At 42.1% G+C, this 24755-nt stretch overlaps 1 protein-coding gene and 1 non-coding gene across 4 annotated transcripts; both read left to right on the top strand.

Annotated features, from left to right (window-relative positions):
- The first annotated feature begins 8608 nt into the window (after positions 1-8608).
- wtap (WT1 associated protein) lies at positions 8609-24141 on the top strand. 3 transcript variants are annotated; one of them, XM_064991377.1, is made up of 8 exons: positions 8609-8906; positions 9684-9721; positions 9826-9881; positions 11255-11313; positions 13938-14065; positions 19251-19429; positions 22389-22543; positions 22937-24141. In XM_064991377.1, exons 2-8 carry the CDS (start codon positions 9692-9694, stop codon positions 23575-23577), a joined length of 1248 nt encoding a protein of 415 aa, XP_064847449.1. In that variant the 5' UTR covers positions 8609-8906; positions 9684-9691; the 3' UTR covers positions 23578-24141. The 3 variants fall into 3 exon arrangements, with proteins under 3 accessions (XP_064847449.1, XP_064847450.1, XP_064847448.1); XM_064991378.1 differs by having other exon boundaries at positions 8610-8719; XM_064991376.1 differs by lacking the exon at positions 8609-8906 and adding an exon at positions 8916-9053.
- On the top strand, positions 22634-22768 carry LOC135558035 (small nucleolar RNA SNORA22). The gene has a single exon (XR_010458297.1). It is a non-coding gene; the product is annotated as a small nucleolar RNA SNORA22 (small nucleolar RNA).
- Positions 24142-24755: the final 614 nt, after the last annotated feature.

Below are 24755 nucleotides of genomic sequence, written 5' to 3'. Positions count from 1 at the left end.
CATTGACAAATAGTGCCACCTGTTGGTGAATGGAGATGATGATTCTCAGTGGAGAAGAGGCATCTTTCACAGTTAGTTAGTCAAGAATGACAAGGTCAGACAAACTGTCCTTTCAAAACAAGCCGGCCCTATGTGACACACAATACATGGCGAAAAGAATGTGGGCACCTGCTCGTCAAACATCTCATTCCAAAACCATGGGCATTAATATGGAGTTGGTCCCACTTTTACTGCTATAACAGACTCAACTTTTCTGGGAAGGCTTTCCACTAGATGTTGGAAAATTGCTGTGGGAACTTGCCCCCATTCAGCCAAAAGAAAATTAGTGAGGTCGGGCACTGATGTTGGGCGATGAGGCCTGGCTTGCAGTCGTCGTTCCAATTCATCCCAAAGGTGTTCAATGGGGTTGAGGTCAGGGCTCCTTGCAGGCCAGTGCAGTTCTTCCACACCAATCTCAACAAATAATTTCTGTATGGACTTCGCTTTGTGCACAGGGGCATTGTCATGCTGAAACAGGAAAGGGCCTTCCACAAACTGTTGCCACAAAGTTGGAAGCACAGAATTGTCTAAAATGTCATTGTATGCTGTAGCGTTTAAGTTTTCCCTTCACTGGAACTAAGGGGCCTGATCCCTGAAAAGCAGCCCCAGACTATTATTCCTCCTCCACCAAACTTTACAACTGGCAGTATGTATTCGGGCAGATAGTGTTCTCCTGGCATCTGCCAAACCCAGATTGGTCCGTCGGACTGCCAGATGGTAAAGCGTGATTCATTACTCCAGAGAACGGGTTTCCAATGGCGGTGAGCTTTACAAACAGTTCTTGTGCTGACATTGCTTCCAGAGGCAGTTTGGAACTCAGTAGTGAGTTTTGCAACTGAAGACAGATGATTTCTACACGCTATGAGCTTCCCTCAGTGGTCACGTTCTGTGAGCTTGTGTGACCTACCACTTTGCGGCTGAGCCGTTGTTGCTCCTAGACGTTTCCACTTCACAATAAAGCACTCACAGTTGACCGGGGAAGTTCTAGCATTGCAGAAATTTGACAAACTGACTAATCCATTGTGGAGGTCATAGTGATGGCACAGTCCATCACTCTGAGACGTGATACTGAAATTGTATATGGTTATATTATGTAAACATTATGGTGCAACACTAATAAATCGAACATTATTTTATAACAAATGCGCTTCTCCCGCGTTGGATACGGTCGCGGTTCTGAAACAATCTTCAGTGTGCCGTAGAATTGACACCTTTCCCTATGTTGCTATGTGCATAATAGCAAAGTTAACCAGCATATTGGGATTGAGAACAATGCAGTGTAGGCAGCAGCAGCAGAGATGAGGAAACAATCCTTGCCCTTGAACCTAATTGTCTAAGAAAATGGAGGAGAGGAAACCCCACCTTAATTAGATCTATAATCAATATCCTCACTGTTAAATGTGCCTGGCTTTATAAATCATCCATATAGATCTGCAGAAATAAGACAGATCCTGCTTCTGTTGCTTGTTTGAGTGTTTGTTTAATAACCTACTGATTCTGTGAGCACCAAGCCTCATGCAATGGCAAAATGTCCAATTAAGTAATTTCACAGCTTCGGCTATTTTTAATCTGTGCTGTAATAAAAGCTTTTGTTTTTTTAAATCTGGTATTATTTATAATTTATTTAGTGTTGTTTACACTGTTCCAAACAGGCTGAAAGATGATATTGTAATCTAACACCACCTGTTTGTCACACATAAGATGCACGCAGCTCTTGCTCCTTTCCTTCTTCTTCTTGGTTTCCTTCTTATTGTTATTATTCCAATTATTATTATGCTCATCATCATAATATTAAGTAGTGTCGTTATCATTAGTAGACTTTGTATCATAGGTTTGTATAACCACCATCGAGCTTTAGGTCTAAGAGAGCGTCCTGTTTAGTCTTAATACCGTAACTTACTTAGGCCTATATTTCAATATATTGGCTACTGTATCAATCCATCACTCGTGCCTTCATGCCATCACATGAAGACATGAGACATTCATACTTTGAAATGCAATCAAGCATTCTTGTTTTAAAATTAAATAACAAAGGAAGCTTTGAATAATTAGCCGAAACAATAACTAAACCGCAATTCATGAATACATGCAACTGTTTTAAGTCTGCTGTACTAGTGGCTATCTTATATAAAGGCTTTATACATACCAGTAAACGTTTGCTCGTTTCGAGTTTATTTTTCACGTCCTCTGCATCCATTTTGTAGACAACTGTTACTGTGTTGGGAGTTTGTTATAACCAATGTATTGATGTGATTATGATGGGCTTTAAATCAGGCCCTATTGGTCATATGCATGCGATGCTTACATGTTTCATGTCAAGAGAGCAAGGGTTGAGAGAATAGGGAATGTTTTTCCTAAACAAATGAGTGATTTCGGTAACAGAACAAGTAAGAAACTAAACGGCTGACATGATGTTGCAGCTTCAGCACAGACAGGGCAATAAACACTTCCTGTGCTGTGGTGCCTTGTTCGCTGCAGTAGGGAGGAGAGCAAGACAACATGCGCCAGTCACACAGTGTGTCTTAATTATTTAATCAAACAGTGTGCTTAATTAAAGCATCAGTCAAGCTCAGTGCATATGTAGTTGATTTATTCAAACACGTAGGGTGTGTCTGTCTATATATGGAAAAATAAGTTTCAACATTTCGACCAATCGATTGGTCGAAAGAATAGGACGATTCTCGGGGACAGCACTGGGTGGCATCCTATGACGGTGCCATGTTGAAAGTCACTGAGCTCTTCAGTACGGGCCATTCTACTGCCAATGTTGTCTATGGAGATTGCATGGTTGCGTACGCGATTTTAGAAACCTGTCCGCAGCAGGTATGGCTAAAATAGTCAAATCTATTCATTGGAAGTGGTGTCCACATATTTTGGCCCTTTGGTGTATTTTGGGTTACCTGTTGAAAGTATAGCACTTTACTTGTGTACTTAGCTGACTGCTATGGTAATTGAGACCAGACATCAAATAGGATGAAATTAGGGATTCTATAGTTTATGATTAATAAAAAGTTAATTGTATCCATATGGCTTGGATAGGATTTCCTTCAGTAGAATATGAAAATGGTTTCTGAACGAGCTTTCTTGCCAGTGAATATCAATCATTATGGACTTTTCAAAAGCCAAGAGGCGTTTCCCCAGACCTGGTGTGTGTGGATGTTTAAATTAGTGTGTGGAGTTTAAATTAAAACAATAAGCAACTCCACTTCCCTGACCATCAGATATACTCTATAGCTCTCAATATTCTTTGATCAATTGTTTTCATTTGTGGCTTTTGGTCACACCTTTCAACATCAGGACAGTGGCTATCAATCTTGCGGAATATTTGTACACAGACATACAAACAGCTTGGTAGTGTGACATTGTGTATGCTGATTAATTATGGTGGTATTAAAGGTCAAATAGGGGGTGCTTGAATGTGTCTTGTTTCCCTGCACGTATAAGTGGGTAATGGAAATAAGACAGCCTTGGAGAGTGGGGTCACTTCCAGGGATCAGCCATTGACGGCAACCCTGGAGCAATTAGGGTTAAGTGCCTTGCTCAAGAGCAGATCGACAGATTTTCACCTTGTCGGCTCGTGGAGAAAAAAATGACTTTAAGTAAAATACTGATACAGCTTCAAAGTATTTGAACAGGCCAGACATCCATATGGTTATTACACAGAAAACAAAGTGTACACAACAATTTCTACGATTTACAATTCATAAGGAAATCAGTGAATTGAAATGATTTCATTAGGCCCTAATCTATGGATAACACATAACTGGGAATACAGATAAGGTATCTGTGACCAAAGGAGATAAACAAAATAGGGGTGTGGATCAGAAAACCAGTCAGTATCTGGTGTGACACCATTTGCCTCATGCAGCGTAACACATCTACTTCACATAGAGTTGATCAGGCTGTTGATTGTGGCCTGTAGAATGTTGCACCCACCATACATCATGTCCGCAATGGTCATGTTAGGTGAAATGTGTATATTTTGGGACATGAACACTCAGTGTGTTTTGTCACAAAACGGCTCAAAGCCCGTAACAAAAGGGAGACAACGTGGAGATAAGGAGTAACAAAATATATATTTATTAAATAAGTAACTAAGTACAATATACAATGGTGTGTGTAATCAGTAGTGTAATTGAGTGTTTTGCATGCATGAATGTGATAATGCAGGGTGTTGAAAGGTGCCAAAGCAAACAACCAAAAACCACCAAGAGACACAACAAAATCTGTAAAGGTGTCTGCATGGAGAGAGTCTCCTCCATGAATGGTGAAGTGGTGTATTTATCCTGGGACACACCGCTTATGACCACAACTTTTCTGTGGAATGTTGTCCCACTCTTCAATGGCTGTGCAAAGTTGCTGGATATGGACGGGATCTGGAACACGCTGTCGTACACATCGATCCAGAGCATCCCAAACATGCTAAATGTGTGACATTTCTGGTGAGAATGCAAGCCATGAAAGAACTGGGACATTTTCAGCTTCCAAGAATTGTGTACAGATCCTTGCAACATGGGGCTTTGATTATCATGCTGAAACGTGAGGTGATGGCTTCAGATGTATGGCACGACAATGGGCCTCGGGATCTCGTCGCGGTAACTCTGTGCATTCAAATTGCCATTGATAAAATGCAATTGTGTTCATTGTCCGTAGCTTATGCCTGCCCATACCATAACCCCACCCCCACCATGGGGGACTCTGTTCACAACATTGATGTCAGCAAACCGCTCACCCACACACGTTGCCTGCCATCTGCCTGATACAGTTGAAAACGGGATTCACACAACGTTTGAAATACAAAATACAATTAGAAACTGGGTGGTTCAATCCCTGAATGCTGATTGGCTGGCAGCCGTTGTAAATCAGACCGTATACCACGAGCATGACAAAACATTTATTTTTACTGCTCTAATTACATTGGAAAACAGTTTATAATAGCAATAAGGCATCTCAGGGGTTTGTGATATATGGCCAATATACCACAGCTAAGGGCTGTGTTCAGGCATCTGCGTTGCACGCAAGAACAGCCCTTAGCTGTGGTATAACACCCCCTGATCGTTTAAATATATCAGTTTTTTTTAAACCTTTAACTAGGCAAGAACAAATTCTTATTTACAATGACAATCTACCAGGGAACAGTGGGTTAACTGCCTTGTTCAGGAGCAGAACAACAGATTTTTACCTTGTCAGCTCAGATTTGATCCAGCAACCTTTTGGTTACTGGCCCAACACTCTAACCACGAGGCGAAATGCCACCCCGCAAAGTTTATAGTTCTACCCATTTCCTTTCCAGATGGGTGAGGACGAGATGGTACACAGCAGGGGTTTCAAACTCATTCCATGGAGGGCCGAGGTGTCTACGAGTTTTTGCTTTCAATTAAAACCAGCAGACACTCAGCCCTTTGTGGAATGAGTTTGACCAAAGAGAGGCCCAATTCGGGGAAAATCTGTCTCCCTCCAGCAGATGGCGTTGTTTCATTGTTTTGCCCACCAAGCAAGCACTTTTTGTTTGGCTTGGCCTTTTTGTCTTTACCCAAGTTGCATTTTTCACGTTTACTTACCAAACTAGTCCATAATAGAATTTTACATGTGAACTCGTGGCAATAACTGGTTGACATATATATCTTTTTAAATACTGTGTAATGTACTTTTATTCCAGCTTTCAAATGGTACTTTTATTCCAGCTTTCAAATGATACCCACGCACTGTAGGGTTGTGAGCAGAGAGCTTTGATGCGCTGCTGCGACGCCATATCCATACCAAAGATTTGTATAACTAAACCAAGATAGACCACAGCCTGTCGTTTCCAATGGGAACAAACAGAGTGAACCTCACCTATGTGAAGAGTGCGTGTGCAATAACTCAATTCGCCTTTGCACTTCTTCTAAAGAACGCGATTTAAAGGGTAAATCTACAAAGCTTAGTCCACTCTGTTCATAACATATTGTTCTTGCTATTGAGATCAAATGTTTTTTCGGTTAGAAAATGTGAAGAACGTCGGCCAAAATCCATATCGTTCCATCTTCTCCCACTGTCGGCCAGTGGGCTTCCTCTAACTACCATATTCGGTGAAATATCTGTCTCATTGTCCTGTGGCGAATTCGAATAGCAATAACTTTAATGCGCCAACAATTCTACATCGCAAGCATTGCCAAGGCAGCTTCACAAGGGAGATCCATATTTTTTCTGCCACCCCACTTTAAACCGGGCATATTCTTCTTCTTTAGGATTTTGATGGCAGATCGCATCCAACTCAAGTGCATGCACCGCCACCTACTGTACTGATGTGTGACGCCATTCACGGCCTACCTACATTAAATCATTAATATGGTAATACAAATTTGGGAAAAATAAAAATTGCACTGCCAACAATTAGCCCTCTCTCTAAGCACATATTCTTCCCATCACTCTCTCTTGGTCTCTGCCTACTCAGGAATCCTCTCAGTATTCCTCACCCTGTACCCATCTTCCTCTACCCCTCTCTTCACTGCTTCAGCATACAACCCTTTCTGTACTAGTCTAACCCTGGCAACCTCAACTTGCCTTTCTCTCACCAGACACCTCCGATCTCCAGCCCTATGGGCACCCCCACAACTAAACACACACAATTTTCTCCACCAATACTACATATTCCTTCGTCTCATGCCCTTCTGCACACTTCTCACATCTAGGAATCTCCCGCCTACAACATGTCCATAAACTTGACACCTAAAATATCGTAGTATTTACGGAACAAAAGGTCTCATGGGATAACTTACATTTCCTAACTTGACCTTGTCGGGCAGCGATTCTACATCAAAACTCAGCAGGATGGACAATACCTTCTCTGTTTCCCCACGCTCTCCACCGGATCTGTTTCCCCACGCTCTCCACCGGATCTGTTTCCCCACGCTCTCCACCGGATCTCCATCACAGACACCGGGAATTTTCCATTTCAACTGATCCTCCTCAACACTTAATGCCACCCCGTGATCACTCCTTTCCACAGCACCTTGCTCCGGAGAGCAATCCATGCCACATTTCTTGTCCCTAATTGTGTGATCCTGAGCGCCCACTCCCTCTGGACTGAAGAAACACAATAAATCATCACCAATCCACTCAGAGTTACTCTCACCAACTCAACATTCCCCAACCTCTTCTTCACCCAACCTGACACAAAATGCAAGGATCCATAAACCTCACTCTCACTGGGTCAGAATCATCCTTTTCATCCTCGGAACGAGGCACAAACTTGGCTGTCTTCACCGCAGGCAATACATCCATACTCTCGTCAGGTTCCATCTCTGAGCTATTACAGCACGTACCCCTCTTTTTGCACTTGATGCCAACCCACCTCGCTACACCGCTTCCCTCTACAGTACAACCAGCTCCTTTTCGGCGGTCATAACTGCACCTGCCACCACAATTAGTTAATTTGGGGTGGCAGGTAGCCTAGTGGTTAGAGCGTTTGGCGAGTAACTGAAAGGTTGCTAGATTGAATCCCCGAGCTGACAAGGTAAAAATCTGTCGTTCTGCCCCTGAACAAGGCAGTTAACCCACTGTTCCTAGTCTGTAATTGTAAATAAGAATTTGTTCTTAACTGACTTGCATAGTTAAATAAATAAAATATTCCATCAAAACATATTCAAATTTTCTCCTCCTTTCTCCTTCACCAGAGCTTCCAGAAGGTTTCTGCAATCCCTCCGTTCCATTTTTATTCAGAATTATGTACCATTTTCTTCCTTTTTTCCTTGTCCGCCATCTTCTTTCATGACCCACACCTCCGTCTCTATTGTTTCCCTTCTTACCAATTTTTCTGGTGTAATTAGTTTTAAAAAAATCTGATATGCCTACTTGTGTCTTTGAAAATACATTTTTTGTAAAAATGTATGGACAGTGTTGAATATATGCTACGTCATAAAATGAGATTAGGCTATATTGAAGTGCCCCTTTCCTCAAATATCCTGTTTTGTCATTTTAGTACTGTCCACAAGCTGCTAAACAGAAACGATAGGTATAAATGCAAAATATCTTGCCTATAGAGTAAGATGATGGCAAGGTATTCATTTGATTTTTCTTGAATGTGGGGTAATTTGTCACATGAACATATTCAAACCCCCAGTATTTGGGAAATAGATCAGTGGTGGGCGCCTGGGTGGCCTACCCTCTTGGAGAACTACTGTACCTCTAGGCAGGATTTTCTATGGTCATATTTTAAAGGGATAGCTTACCCAAATTAATTACATATTTACATGTTGGTTTCTTATGGACATGGAAAGACTGCAATCCATTCTATGGTTAGCCACTGCCACCATCAATTAATATTAGCATTTTCTAACCAAAAAACTGTGTAATTCAATGTCACCCGGTTAGCAAAAATGAAATGTCATGCCCAAATAATCTAAAATTAACTTCACCAAGTCGTCCAGTATGTATTCAACTTTAAAAGAATCCTGAAAACACTTGACCTGTGATGTTTTAACATGTTTATTCAACCCTGGTCATGGGCCTAAACCATGTGAAAATATGCAGAATTGCAGGACATTTGCTTTAAAACAGATTGTTCGGGAGGGGGTGAGGGCCCCCTGGTTAAGGGTGGAGCCATTTACGATATGAAATCACACTCCAAGCTACTCCATTTTCAAAAGTTGGCAGCCCTTAACTCAGAAATTAGCAAATTCGGATTGTAAATTGCATATAGGTAGGTGGGCGTTCAATACATTTGGGTTTCGAATATTAAAGCAAACGCGTAAGTGTTCATTCGCAGCAGGGTTTTGCGCGAAAGGAAAAAGGAATGTTCATTTGTGGACGGGGATAGGAGTCGTCTTTCTCCGCCATTTTGTGACAACAAGAAACGGAAAATATAGCTAGCAAAGAACCGACCACAGGTAATTAGCTAGCTGAACATTTTGGGGGGAAAACAATTTAAGCCGATGCATATTGACATTTATTTGAGGTCATAATTAAAAATAGGCAACACTTCCTTGTAGACTGAATTCAAAAGTGGCTCGTAACGTGACGCTGGTCAATGCGAGGTGTTAATTGTATATATATATATATTTTTTTTTTTAACATGCTCGTTCTTCCGTTAACGTTAAGCTAGCTAGCTACTTTTAGCTAACAGTTGGATAGCCATTGCATATTTATCCTGCTAACTCGATACTTTAAAATGACACAGCTACATATTAACATTTTTAATAGAATTGTGGTTTTTAGTTAGGTAACCTTGAAGTAGCTAACGGTAACATTAAGAGATCTGCTAACGTTAACAGTAATGCAAATCCACAAAACTTAACATTGATACATGACGGCTAACGTTAGCGCTAAAGCAAGCAAATAATGCATCAGACAGGCATATGCAAATTCAGATATTTTTATTATTTCAACTTGCTAACAACTGTACCTAGTTAGTTGGTGTATTATATGGTAGCAGTAGCTAACTTAATTAGCTAGCTAATCGTGTCCACACTGAAAGTGAAACTGCCGACCCACCGTGCGGTAGCGGTGTGCGCCTCAAAGGAACTGCGAAAAAAAAGTTGTCCGAATATTTGCTAGATCTGCTGTAACTAGCAGTTCATTCGACCTCATGTATCATTATTGAACCGAACGTCTTGCTTTTGAAGCTTCCACTGAATTAATTGCTACTGCTTTCACTTTCCTTTCAGAGTTCAGAATGACGAATGAGGAACCCCTTCCAAAGAAGGTGAGAGAGAGACTATTAGGAAACCAAGTGTCTCAGTATTGATCTTGTTATACAGCTAAATACTTCTACTTGCTGACTAGAGTATTCCCATCTTCCTCATTCAGGTTCGCCTCAGTGAATCTGACATGAAGACCCTGACCCGAGAGGAACTGTGTGTGAGGTAAATGGATAACACTACTGTAGATGGAGGATGGGACAATTCTATTTGGATGTGAGGACAAGTGTGTTCAATGTTAAGCAATGGAACAAGTTAAATGGAACAAGTTAAAATTCACCTAAGGTTGAAAATGGAGCCCATAGCAAATGAATGGAATTCAATATTCGCAGAGCCTGTTTTGGCTGGAGTGATGCATATAATTCAATTTTTCCGAAGTGGCACAACTACGATCTGTTCTTTGGACGAAACTGAAAAATAACAACTTGTGTAGAAAGTAACATCTGCACCTCGATGGTGCCAAGTGTGCTTTTGTCTGCATAACGAGTAAGTAGGGGGAAAAGTGGCAACTTCTAACTATTTCTGGTCTAGCGTTTGATGACAACGGAATACACTGCCCAGGCTTACATAATTAGAAAGAGGAGATACTCATGATTTAAAATGGTATCCAATTATTAAAAAATCTAAATATACACATTGTGAGATATTTTGCGAAATAGACAGACATACCTATATTTCCCTCTAGGAAACAATGGGACAACCTCAGTTCCATGAGTAATTTTTTTGTTGCTAACCTTTTTAACTACAAACACTGTGGGCGGTTCTCCATTGCCATTGCTCTCCATTGCCAATGACTGGAACGAACTGCAAAAATCACTGAAGCTAGAGACTCCTCTCCCTCACTAGATTTAAGCAGCAGCTGTCAGAGCAGCTCACAGATCACTGCACCTGTACATAGCCCATCCAACTACCTCATCCCCATACTGTATTTATTTATTTATTTATCTTGCTCCTTTGCACCCCAGTATCTGTACTTGCACATTCATCTTCTGCGCATCTACCATTCCAGTGTTTAATTGCTATATTGTAATTACTTTGCCACCATGGCCTATTTACTGCCTTACCTCCCTTATCCTAACGCATTTGCACATACTGTATATAGACTTTTTCTACAGTATTATTGACTATGTTTGTTTATTCCATGTGTAACTCTGTTGTTGTATGTGTCACACTGCTTTGCTTTATCTTGGCCAGGGCGCAGTTGCAAATGAGAATTTGTTCTCAACTAGCCTACCTGGTTAAATAAAGGTGAAATAAAAATAAAACAAGCTGGGAATAGAACGTTCTAAAAGGGAGTTAGTGCCACGGTGCTCAATAGCACTAATAGGAGCTGGCAGGGTGAAAAACGTCCTAAAATAAGGCCTGTTTTTTTGTGTGATTACTTCAAAACTATGGCAGGCAGCTGGGGCATATGGTAATATTATGAAAATGGGTTCCACAGAGGATGCAATTAACTAGTTTTTGTCCGATAAAAGCATTGTTAAAAATTTCATGTGTCCGGCCTATCAATGTGTTCATGTTTATTATTTGTCCTTTAGGTGGAAACAACATGAAGCCTATGTCCAGGTCCTGGAGGTGAAATATGCTGATCTGAATTGTAAGCGATCTACAAATGTAGGCCTACTCCAACATTTCATCAAGTCATCATTCGATACCAAACTTTGGGCGGTACAAATCCACACTATTGAAGTTTATTTTTGTTATGGTATCAAGGAAACCACTAGGTACAACCCTAAATCTGAAACATGGGCACCCTCATAGATATTATCCTGACCAACTTGCCCTCCAAATACACCTCTGCTGTTTTCAATGAGGATCTCAGGGATCGTTGCCTGCATTCGCTATGGGTCCGCGGTCAACGACCAGCCCTCATCACTGTCAAACGCTCCCTAAAACACATCTGCGAGCAGCCCTTTCTAATCGGCCTGGCCCAAGTATCCTGGAAGGATATTGACCTCATCCCGTCCAGTAAATCAAATCATCAAATTAAATTTATTTATATAGCCCTTCGTACATCAGCTGATATCTCAAAGTGCTGTACAGAAACCCAGCCGAAAACCCCAAACAGCAAGCAATGCAGGTGTAGAAGCACGGTGGTTAGGAAAAACTCCCTAGAAAGGCCAAAACCTAGAAAGAAACTTAGAGAGGAACCAGGCTATGTGGCGTGGCCAGTCCTCTTCTGGCTGTGCCGGGTGGAGATTATAACAACATGGCCAAAATGACCAGCATGGTCAAATAATAATCACAGGCAGAACAGTTGAAACTGGAGCAGCAGCACGGCCAGGTGGACTGGGGACAGCAAGGAGTCATCATGGAGATGGAGAGAGAGGAAGAGACTCAAATTCACACAGGATGCCTGGTCGTTCTTTAAAAGTGCTTTCCTCAAATCAAATTTTATTTGTCACATACACATGGTTAGCAGATGTTAATGCGAGTGTAGCGAAATGCTTGTGCTTCCAGTTCCGACAATGCAGTAATAACCAACAAGTAATCTAACTAACAATTCCAAAACTAATATCTTATACACAGTGTAAGGGGATAAAGAATATGTACATAAAGATATGAATGAGTGATGGTGCAGAGCAGCATAGGCAAGATACAGTAGATGGTATCTTGTACAGTATATGGCTAGTGCGGAACTCTAGCAGTCTCTATGGGGGTACCACAGGGTTCAATTCTCGGGCCGACTCTTTTCTCTGTATATATCAACAATGTTGCTACAGGTGATTCCTTGATCCACCTCTACGCAGACGACACCATTCTGTATACATCTGGCCCTTCTTTGGACACTGTGTTTACTAACCTCCAGACGAGCTTCAATGCCATACAACACTCCTTCCGTGGCCTCCAACTGCTCTTAAACGGTAGCAAAACCAAATGCATGCTTTTCAACCGTTCGCTGCCCGCACCCGCCCGCCCGACTAGCATCACTACTCTGGACGGTTCTGACCTAGAATACATGGACAACTACAAATACCTATGTGTCTGGCTAGACTGTAAACTCTCCTTCCAGACTCATATAAAAAATCTCCAATCCAAAATCAAATCTAGAATCGGCTTTCTATTTCGCAACAAAGCGCCTTCACTCACACCGCCAAACTTACCCTAGTTACCCTAGTAAAACTGACTATCCTACCGATCCTCGACTTCGGCAATGTCATCTACAAAATAGCTTCCAATACTCTACTCAGCAAATTGGATGCAGTCTATCACAGTGCCATCCGTTTTGTTACCAAAGCGCCTTATACCACCCACCACTGCGACCTGTGTGCTCTAGTTGGCTGGCCCTTGCTACATATTCGTCGCCAGACCAACTGGCTCCAGGTCATCAGGTCATCTCCAGGTCTATGCTAGGTAAAGCTCCGCCTTATCTCAGCTCACTGGTCACGATAACAACACCCACTCGTAGCACGCGCTCCAGCAGGTATATCTCACTGGTCATCCCCAAAGCCAACACCTCAATTGCCGCCTTTCCTTCCAGTTCTCTGCTGCCAGTGACTGGAACGAATTGCAAAAATCGTTGAAGCTGGAGACTTACATTTCACTCACTAACTTTAAAGATCAGCAATCTGAGCAGCTAACCGATCGCTGCAGCTGTACATAGTCCATCTGTGAATAGCCCACCCAATCTACCTACCTCGCCCCCATATTTTTATTTTTACTTTGTTGGTCTTTTGCACACCAGTATCACTACTTACCATCATCTGCTCATCTATCACTCCAGTGTTAATCTGCTAAATTGTAATTACTTTGCTACTATTGCCTATTTATTGCCTACCTCATGCCATTTGGCTGGCAGGGTAGCCTAGTGGTTAGAGCGTTGGACTAGTAACCAAAAGGTTGCAAGTTCAAACCCCCGAGCTGACAAGGTACAAATCTGTCGTTCTGCCCCTGAACAGGCAGTTAACCCACTGTTCCTAGGCCGTCATTGAAAATAAGAATTTGTTCTTAACTGACTTGCCTAGTAAAATAAAGGTAAAAATTAAATTTGCACACTGTATATAGACTTTTCTATTGTGTTATTGTGCACTTGTTTATTCCATGTAACTCTGTTTGTGTCGCACCTCTTTGCTTTATCTTGGCCAGGTCGCAGTTGTAAATGAGAACTTGTTCTCAACTAGCTTACCTGGTTAAATAAAGGTAAAATGTAAAACTTGGCTCCTTTTCAGTTGACACATGATGGTGAGGTTAACTGTTATATCTGTCCTTTCACCGTTTCAGCGAATGATGTGACAGGGCTGAAGGAGTCTGAGGAGAAGCTGAAGCAGCAGCAGCAGGAGGCGTCACGCCGGGAGAACATCCTGGTCATGCGGCTCGCCACTAAGGAGCAGGAAATGCAAGAGTGTACAGTACGTACCCCACTGCAATACGTCCTGCTGTTTTCCCAAATGAGCAGACTGCAGGATATGTAGTCCTTCCCCTTGGCCCTCCATTTACATGTTCATGCATGCTTCCACCATGCATTGCATTCTCAAAGTAATCAGATCCCTTTACTTTTTCCACATTTTAATACGTTAAAGCCTTATTCAAAAATTTATTTTGAAAAATCCTCATCAATCTACACACAATATCCCATAATGACAAAGTGAAACAGGTTTTTAGACATTTTTGCAAATGTATTTAAAAATAAAAAACAAATGTCTTGATATTGAGCTCATGTATATCCTGTTTCCATTGATCATCCTTGAGATGTTTCTACTACTTGATTGGAGTCCACCTGTGGTAAATTCAATTGATTGGACATGATTTGAAAGGCACACACCTGTCTATACAAGCTCCCCCGGTTGACAGTGCATGTCAGAGCAAAAACCAAGTCATGAGGTCGAAGGAATTGTCCATAGAGCTCCGAGACAGGATTGTGTCAAGGTACCGATCTGGGGAAGGGTTCCAAAAATGCCTGCAGCATTGAAGGTCCCCAAGAGGACAGTGGCCTCCATCATTCTTAAATGGAATATGTTTGGAACCTCCCAGACTCTTTCTAGAGCTGGCCGCCCAGCCAAACTGAGCAATCTGTGGAGAAGGGCCTTGGTCAGGGAGGTGACCAAGAACCCAATGGTCAATGACAGAGTTTCTCTGGAGATGGGAGAACCTTCCAGAAGGACAACCATCTCTGCAGCACTCTACCAATCAGGCCTTTTATGGTCGTGGCAAGACGGAAGCCACTCCTCAGTAAAGGCACATGACAGCCCGCTTGGAGTTCACCAAAGGCAACTAAAGGACTCTCAGACCATGAGAAACAAGATTCTCTGGTCTGATTTAACTCTTTAGCCTGAATGCCAAGTGTCACATCTGGAGGAAACCTGTCACCATCCCTACGGTGATGCATGGTAGTGGCAGAATCATGCTGTGTGGATGTTTTTCAGCGGCAGGGACTGGGAGACTAGTCAGGATCGGGGGAAAGATGAACGGAGAAAAGTACAGAGATCCTTGATGAAAACCTGCTCCAGAGCGCTTAGGACCTCAGACTGGGGTGAAGGCTCACCTTCCAATAGGACAATGACCCTAAGCACACAGCCAAGAAAACACAGGAGTGGCTTCGGGACAAGTCTCTGAATGTCCTTGATGGGCCCAGCCAGAGCCCAGACCTGAACCCGATTTGAACGTATCTGGAGAGACCTGAAAATAGCTGTGCAGCGACGCTCCCCATCCAACCTGACAGAGCTTGAGAGGATCTGCAGAGAAGAATGGAAGAAACTCTCCAAATACGGGTTTACTAAGCTTGTAGTGTCATTTCCAAGAAGACTTGAGGTTGTAATCATTGCCAAAGGTGCTACAACAAAGTCCTGAGTAAAGGGTCTGAATAGTTATGTAAATGTGATATTTCAGTGTGTGTTTTTTTTTATAAATATGCAAACATTTATAACCTTGTTTCTTTGTCATTATGGGGTACTGCTAAAAACCGCTCCTCGCTTTCAGGTAAAAAAACTACCGCTCCAACTTTTCTCCATGCATTAAAATGACCATTTAACCAACACCCATCTATTGTTGTGACTACCTGAACCTACCATCTGGTTTTGAAGGGTTAAAACCAAACCATATGATTTGAATGACAAGTATTTTAATTAACATGAAAGTTGACTGTAAGAAGTGCTCAACATTTCAAATAGGCTATATGTCGTAATAAACAGCATATAAACACTAAATAGGTCAGGAGCGAAGGAACAAATGTATTATTTAGGCTAGATTATTAGCCTGTTATATCAAGTCTGTAAAGAAGAGCAGGCCAACAGCGGAGTACCCTCTCTGCGCTTGCAGAGCCACTGGAGATGCAAACACCCTTCGGGCAAGGCTGGGCAGGGATGCAGATGTTTATTTTTATATATATAGATAGGCCTAAACGTTTTTAGCTAAAATGGAAAGCTCCTTGAAAGAGGTAATATGTCAGGCCTATTGGGCCAAAATCAATGATGGCCTATTGTATAGATGCTTGCTGTTGCTACAATGACGCAGCTTGCTACCCACCTTGTTCCTTTCTCTTATCATGTGAACATAGTACACCATGCTTTCAGCATACGTGACTTTACAGATTCCACAATTATTCTTTAGTTGTGAACACTATATTGCCACACTCCCTCACTTGGTCCTCCAACCTTGAAAGTCACCTTGATTTTTGCACTGGTGTTTTTCATCAGTTTCTTTATGAAAATATTTAGCTAACTCCATGACAGTAGCTTAGGCAAGGGGCTATAGCAGCACACAAGTGGCCTACAAATGCATGTTGGGACGGGCATGCCTTGAGCTTGTGAAGAGAGCGGCATTTTAAGTGGGCGAAAAGGCCATTGGAAAACTCGCTCTTCGCTCCAGTTAAATTGGTTCACTGCTAGTTTAAGCTTTAAATATAGAAAGATATACAGTATGTGAACAATGTGACACCTTGGCAAAGCTCTCTGACTGAACAGTGGCTCACCCCCAACAGCTTTACAGCAGCATATGCCATCCATTTTGTCCATCAACTGAGGTCAATCAAACTGACTCGACTAGTTGGGTACATAAAATGTTAAGTTGAACAGATCAAATTTTATTGGTCACATACACATATTTAGCAGATGTTGTTGCTGGTGTAGCGAGATGCTTGTGTTTCTAGCTCCAACAGTGCAGTAGTATCAAACAATGCACACATCTAAGAGTTATGGTGCACAAGATGAGTCCAGTAATCAATCCAAAGCTGTATTTTAAACTAGTCTAACAAGGTGTCTTGAAGTCAAGCATTTTTCAGTAATGATTTACAAAGGTATATGAGTATTGTGTAAGCATGATCTTTTTTTCAGCTATGGTAATGGCCACTGTGATGTTATAGCTCTGTTAGGAGCCACATTCATTGCCTCTTATGCAGGGGTGAAAGTAAGGTGGTCCGGTACTGCATTCTGGCAAAATAAATAGTGGGGGTACACCGTACCGGTAAAATAAATAGTGAGGGTACGCCGTACCGGTAAAATAAATAGTGAGGGTACACCGTACCGGTAAAATAAATAGTGAGGGTACGCCGTACCGGTAAAATAAATAGTGAGGGTACACCGTACCGGTAAAATAAATAGTGGGGGTACGCCGTACCGGTAAAATAAATAGTGGGGGTACGCCGTACCGGTAAAATAAATAGTGGGGGTACGCCGTACCGGTAAAATAAATAGTGGGGGTTCACCGTACCGGTAAAATAAATAGTGGGGGTTCACCGTACCGGTAAAACGTGAGCTTATCATAATTTAAATACAACATGCCCAAAAAAACTATAGACTACTACACCATTATTTGACACTACTGCATGTCCGCCACATGAAACAGTGAATTGACTGGAAACCGGGTGGTATACGCTCCAAATTGTGTTGTGTTGTGGGGAGAATGCTTACATTTTTGCCAAGGCGGAGATGAGTGGCTGAGACGCTTGTGGACATTGCGGGCTGATCAGTAGCTGTGACCAAGGCAAGCGGACAACAGTGGATGCATCTATTCAGGCTACAAGTGTAGGCGTAATGACAATTGCAGAATGTCATTACAATACACGTAGGTGTTTTGCAGTGGTGGAAAAAGTACCCAGTTGTCATGACTCAAGTGAAAGTCACCCATTAAAATACTACTGGAGTAAAAGTATAAAAGTTTTTGATTTAAAATGTACTTAAGTATCAAAAGTAAATATAATCGCTAAAATATACTTAAGTTCTAAAAGTACAAGTTTAAATCGTTTAAAATTCCTTATATTAAGCAAACCAGACGGCACGTTTTTCTTTTTTAAATTTATGATAGCCAGGGGCACACTTCAACACTCAAGACATAATTTACAAACAAACCATTTGTGTTTAGTGAGTCTGCCAAGTCAGAGGCAGTAGGGATGACCAGGGATGTTCTTGTGATAAGTGTGTGAATTAGACAATTTTCCTGTCCTGCTAAGCATTCAAACTGTAATGAGTACTGTTGGGAGTCAGGGAAAATATAAGGAGTAAAAAGTACCTTATTTTGACTAGAAATGTAGTCAAGTAAAGTTGACAAAATTCTAAGTAGTAAAGTACAGATACGACTTTAGTACTTTAAAGTATTTTTACTACTGGTGTTTTGTGACTGATGTCTCTTTCCATTTGTCAAATTGCGGCTGCACTGCTGGGGTTTGGATGCTAAAATCAGTATGTAAGAAAGGGATGTACGTGGGTAACCTACAGGAGCGCCTTAAGTGGTTGTTTGACAATCCGGTGAAAACATAATGACTTATTTATGCCACATTAAAAGGCATAGGCGGCATGTCCAATAAGGCTAGGGTAAAGTAAATTGAATGAAATTGTCAAAATTATATCCTAAAAAAGCGTACTCATGTCTATACAGAAATAAATAAAATCATTCAGAATAGGCTACTACATCAGAAAGCACGATTTCGCCATTGAGGATCATTGGGTTGTTTTCTCAATTGTTTTTGCATAGCCTACAGTTGGAAGGGCCCGCAGTTGGGCAGCGTGTGCTGCAAATACCAAATAGATTGTTGAGTGAAAAGCAGAAAACCAGTCAAGCATCACAATATTTAAAAATACAATCCTGGAAAAAATGTTTGGAAAGCAAATGGCTGTTGCTGTAAAGATATGACAATAAAAAGACTCCAATCTGTTTTTTTAAAAGTTATTAAAATTCTTAGGCTACTGTTCGCTCAATTAAGCTGTCTTATTGGTACCAGCGGAGAACATCGGTCATATCCCCGGTGAGTGTGCACGTTCACTGTCTTTATCCATGCGTCAGTGCCACTTGTTTGTTTTTGGACAATTTCCTCCTCCAGGTTAGATGGGCGTCATATTGTATTTGTCTCCCATTTTTTGGTAGGCCAATCATATGGATCAGACATTGTTTTTCTTTATCTGTTTGTCAGTGTTGGCAGATACCCTGTAATTTGTTATTTAAAAAAAAAAAATGTGCACGCACATTTCTTCTTTCACCCCTGCTCTTTTGTAAATTCAGTCAATGTACTTTTATTGGGAACTTGTACAAACCTAAGGATGGATTTTCTAAATGGAGTTTGTGCTTGTGCCTTTTATTGACACCTGTCTCTTTTTCAACCTGCAGACCCAGATCCAGTACCTCAAGCAAGTCCAGCAGCCCAGTGCAGCCCAACTGCGGTCGTCCATGGTAGACCCGGCCATAAACTTATTTTTCCTCAAAATGAAGGGCGAACTGGAACAGACTAAAGACAAACTGGAGCAGGCCCAAAATGAACTGAGTGCCTGGAAATTTACACCAGATAGGTAAAGACGATCAAAATAACTCTTTCCCCCCCCCAAAAAAAAAGCCAAGACATCCTCACACCCCCCACCCCCACTGCAGGCATGCAGGAATCATGGTGGGGGGGGCAAGGCTGAGAAATGCTGTACTCACCACAAGACTCAAACTTTACCAAAAACTCAAACCCAAACACACAAAAAAACTGGCATCCATGTTTTGTGTACTCTTGTACTGTCCCCCAGCTACATATCACATATTGTAAACTGAATGAAAAAGACAGTATGGTCAGGTGACACTTGTTTGAGCTCTATCTCCCCCCTCACCGTCCAGGGGCCCTGAAGGAGTCGGAACTGTTCCTGAAGAGGTGGTCACGTCCGAGACGGATATGCCCTGCCCCCTCAGCCCAAGCCAGACAGTTGCCTTATTAAATGTGGGGTTATGGTGGAGAATGAGGCAGTCTTGAGCAATCTGCCGGAGCAGGGAGAGCACCCCTAGCCTAAATCACCAATTGAACATTTGAAAGACAATGCCCCGCTAGCTAAAGACATTTTAACAGTGGAAAACAGCTCACTCGTACCCGCTAGTGCTCCTGAGACTCTAAGACTCTTGGACAGATTGTAGAATACAATGAAAATACTGTGGGGAAAGCTCTAGAATAAGATGTAAGACTTTGGAAGGAGGGGCCAGTAGAATGTTTAAGAATCTGGGGGAGGAGCCAGATCTTTAGTCCAGAAGTGACTATGGTTGAGGCGTGGGCGAGCGAGGGTCCGATCGCCTATGTCTGATCATGGGCCCGCATACTGGTAGAGTGTATTTACATGTTTTATTTTGTAAGTTTCATATGCTGCGGTTTCATTTACTTTCCTCTTTTGGTTCTCTGATGTGCTCTTGCGCTCGCTGCAGTGTGTCAACAGAGCCATTTGCTCTGTTAGATTTGGTGCCCTTGAAAAAATAACTGGTAGGCTACGATGATTCCGAACTGTTTTTTCTAAAACCTATACACAACTGCAGTTGGTGCTTGAGTGTTATTTTCTCATAGTGATTACAAATGTGTGAAACAAGTAATGTTACAACTTCATGAGAATGTATAGTATCAGTCAAAAGTTTGGACACACCTACTCATTCCAAGGGTTTTTCTTTATTTGTACTATTTTCTACATTGTAGAATAATAGTGAAGACATCAAAACTATGAAATAACACAAATGGAATCATGTAGTAACCAAAAAAAGGTTAAACAACTCAGTATGTATGTTATATTTTGAGATTCTTCAAAGTAGCCACCCTTTGCCTTGATGACAGCTTTGCACACTACTTTGGCTACTTTGAAGAATCTAAAATATATTTTGTTTTAACACTTTTTTGGTTACTACATGATCCCATATGTGTTTTATGTACAATGTAAAAAAAACAAAAAACCTTGATTGAGTAGGTGTGTCCAAACTTTTCACTGGTACTGTATTTATTCAGTGCAATATATTGTTATTTGTGTAATTTGTTGTTCACCTCACTCCCCCCTAGCCAATTACCTTTTTGAACTTTTTTTGTGTTTGGGGTGGGGGGGTTCAATTCCAGTTAACATTCTAGGGATGATATGAATTTGTCATAGTAATCTATGGGCAGTCTGCAATTAATTGATTTATTTTTCAATTTCAAAAAACAGCACAACTAGGTAAACAGCCTATATCCAGCCTTGGATATCTGGCCATCAATATAGGGTAGTTACAACACTCGTACAGTTAAAATTACAAGAGCCCCCCCAAAAAAGAAAATAATGCACATGAGTATAAGCTTTTGTCCTCAGTTTTCTTTGCAATATCCATTGATGTGCTTTGAATTATTGTTCCGGTAATGTATAATGCCTTGTATTGGATAAAGAGTTCAAAAGTAAAGATTGAGGTTGGGTGGGAACGACTGGTAAAATTGCAAGGATCTGAGGTGTGGTTGCTGAAGAAGCATTGATGAGGTATGATTCAGAGGAAGTAACATTACATTTGCTAATGGCAAACAAAAATATTTGATAGCCCTTGAACTATTCAGGTAGCATCCAAAGTAACAAGATTGTGTGTTTTATAATCCTCAATCGGCTGCTCCTTCAGTTTCTGCTAAAGGCTCGCACCAAATGTGGATGTAGCGTTCGTCTGCTGATCGTTCAGCGCACTGTGTTTTAGGGACCGCCCGCTGTAGATGTCTGACTGACAAACATTTTTCACCTGATTCTACATGTAAAACCGGTGTGCACTCTGTTCGCAAATTGCGTTGAGGTGCTAAGTATTCTCAGCCAGCAAACGCTATTGGTCTGTCTGAGCCCTAAGTACTATAGAAGAAATAATGTTTTGTCATGCTTACTACATTTATATCTCCGGTGACCAAAGTGATGACTAACTCGTTGGTTGTGACAGACTGGGAGTTTTGATGGTGTCGTTTGCTGTTGAAAGTACAATTGGGCTTGTAGAAACCAAAATTATGGTTGCTGAAATTGGGTACTTTAACTTGGTGGGTCATTCATTTTGGTGGGCAGTGTAGGCCTGCTTCTAGTAGTAGAATGTGCATAGGGGTACTCAAAAGGTAAAGGTACTGTATGCTACTTTATAAGAATGTTGCTGTTTTATTTTCTATTGAGACTTTACTGGTATCTTTTGCTGAACCCAAAACTGTCTCTGGTATCTTCAACTGTACTCTTTTTGGAAATGGAAACTTGCTGCATGGATGGACCAAATTCATAGTGTTAGTGGATGGGATGGTGGTGTTCCAGGTCTTCTTATTTGCAGTCGGGCAGGTGTACATCTGATCTACATGTGGATCCTGTAACGCTTAACAACTCTCTAATTTGATCATCTGTGGCTCATGACTGCAAAAATGACAACTTTGAACAACACCTGGTTGGGTCACTGGACTGATTGGGCTGTCCCTGTCCTTGCCTGTGGGCGGTGTTTGGCTGGGCCCTGGTTCATTTTGTGATTTGAGGCCTGTCTACCTTGCAGCCAGACGGGGAAGAAGCTCATGGCCAAGTGCCGGATGCTGATCCAGGAGAACCAGGAGCTGGGGAGGCAGCTGTCCCAAGGACGTATCGCCCAGCTGGAGGCAGAGCTGGCCTTGCAGAAGAAGTACAGTGAGGAGCTGAAGAGCAGCCAGGATGGTGAGAACACAATAGCCCACCTCCATCTACAGTCAAATAGCATCTGCATTTCTACTTTGCCATAAAGGTTAAGCTTGAAATGTAACATTTCAGCACAGCGAAGACCCATGGGTGCTTTGTAGCTCCCCTGGTTATTAAACTGTGCTACATTAAAGTGTGGTCTGTAACCTCTGCATTGGAGGAGCTGTATTCTCCTCCACATGTATTCAGCAGACCAGTACATTCAGATGCAGGAATTTTGTTACAGCGTTTCTTAGACATGTTTCTAATATTCAATTAAACCAAATGTATTCTCCCCCATTTAACTGGGGCTCTTTGTCTTGATCCTGACTGTTCCATCTCCCTGTTTTCTGACCAGTGGCTTCGTCTGTTGTCTGTTTCTGTCCCTCCCAGAGTTGAACGATTTCATCATCCAGCTGGATGAGGAGGTGGAGGGCATGCAGAGCACCATCCTGGTCCTCCAGCAGCAGCTTAGGGAGACCCGTCTGCAGCTCTCCCAGAACCCAGCTCAGGCTGCCTCTGTTGGGGTAGGGCCCAGCAGGACTTCACCCTCCAGCTCCTCTGCCGAGCCCCCCAGCCAGGCCGAGCAGACCTTCACCCCCTCCGTCCAGCAAGGGAAAGACTGCGAGAGGGTCTCCAACGGACCTAGCAACTGTAGCTCGTCCTCCCAGAGGGGCGCAGCAGCCACCCCCAGCCTGTACCGTGAGGTCAGCAGCACAGAGGAAGACTTTCCTCCGTCTCCCATGGTTTCCAGCCCCGGCGAGGGCGAGACTAAACTCTCCAACCACTCAGAGGCGGCGGGGGGCCTGACTAGTGACGGTGCAGGGGGTTTCGGAAGCCAGCTGAGTGCAGGGTACGAGAGCGTGGACTCCCCTACTGGCAGCGAGACGTCCCTGACGCAGCACTCGAATGACACAGACTCCAACACCGACCCCCATGAGGAAAAGGCTGTTCCAGTCGTCAAGGGCAACAGGACTGCTGGGTTGCGGCACGCTCAGAACGGCCTGGACTCAAACGGGGGCGCAGTTTTGTAATGTACTTTATAATAAAACGGTCTTTTTCTTTTTATATGAGACCCAAACAAAAACAATGAACACATAGTCGGTAACAGTACTGTTGTCCAGAATGTGTGTATTCCTCCCCCCTTTCCTATCGTGATACCTCTGCCACAACTTAAAGAAAATAATTGCATTACTAAACCGGAACATTATGTGAAATATATGTAGATTTGAATTTCGTTTTTTGTATGATTCAAGATAAATATTATTTTTCTTCCATCTCTTGTTTATTTGAACCCATATCATTCTTCTTTTGAACTCATGACAAACTCAAATTGTCACACATCTGGTGGTGTATTCATGTTCAATAAAAGTCAAACCACAGTTCACTTTAGGAGCTTTGCAGTGTTCAAGGATTTCATCTTTTAGGTGTTGACCTGTGTTCTGTTTTAAATTCAGTTTGTAAGTTTCCATCCTTGGCTAAATGTTTCAGTTTGACTTGTGTAGTTTCTACACAATGTACCTTGTTGAATTCATTATTCTGACTTCCATCCTTTTCATGTACTGACCAATATCAATAAAGACTTCAATATGACCATTGATTGGATTTTTCTTGTTTTTCAACATAGGTACTGTTAAGCCTTTCTCAATTGAATATAAGGTGTATGAAATATTTAAGAACGCCTTCCTAATATTGAGTTGCTCCCCCTCAATTTGTCTCAGCATGGACTCTACAAGGTGTTGAAATCTTTCCACAGGGACGCTGGCCTATGTTGACTCCATTGCTTCCCACAGCTGTCAAGTTGGCTGGATGTCCTTTGGGTGGTGGACCATTCTTTATACACATGGGAAACTTGTGCTTGAAAAAACCCAGCAGTGTTGCAGTTCTTGACACAAACCGGTGCACCTGGCACTTACTACCATATCCCGTTCAAAGGCTCTTAAATATTTGTCTTGCTCATACACCCTCTGAATGGCACACACACAATCCATAATTTTTCTTGAGGCTTAATTCTCCTTTAACCTGTTTCCTCCCCTTCATCTACACTGACTGAAGTGGATTTAACAGGTGACATCAATAAGGGGTCATATCTTTCGTCTGGTCAGTCGCATGGAAAGAGTAGGTGGTCATAATGTTTTGTACACTTTCCTGTATTGTAGGGAAGCAGAGAAGCTACAGCTAACTTCCTACAATTCTAACCATTTTGTCATGG

The sequence above is a fragment of the Oncorhynchus masou genome, chromosome 16, assembly GCF_036934945.1.
Source record: "Oncorhynchus masou masou isolate Uvic2021 chromosome 16, UVic_Omas_1.1, whole genome shotgun sequence".
Lineage (NCBI taxonomy): Eukaryota > Metazoa > Chordata > Actinopteri > Salmoniformes > Salmonidae > Oncorhynchus > Oncorhynchus masou.
The sequence above is the reverse complement of the archived record's forward strand: the minus strand, read 5'-3'. Positions and strand labels throughout refer to the sequence as shown.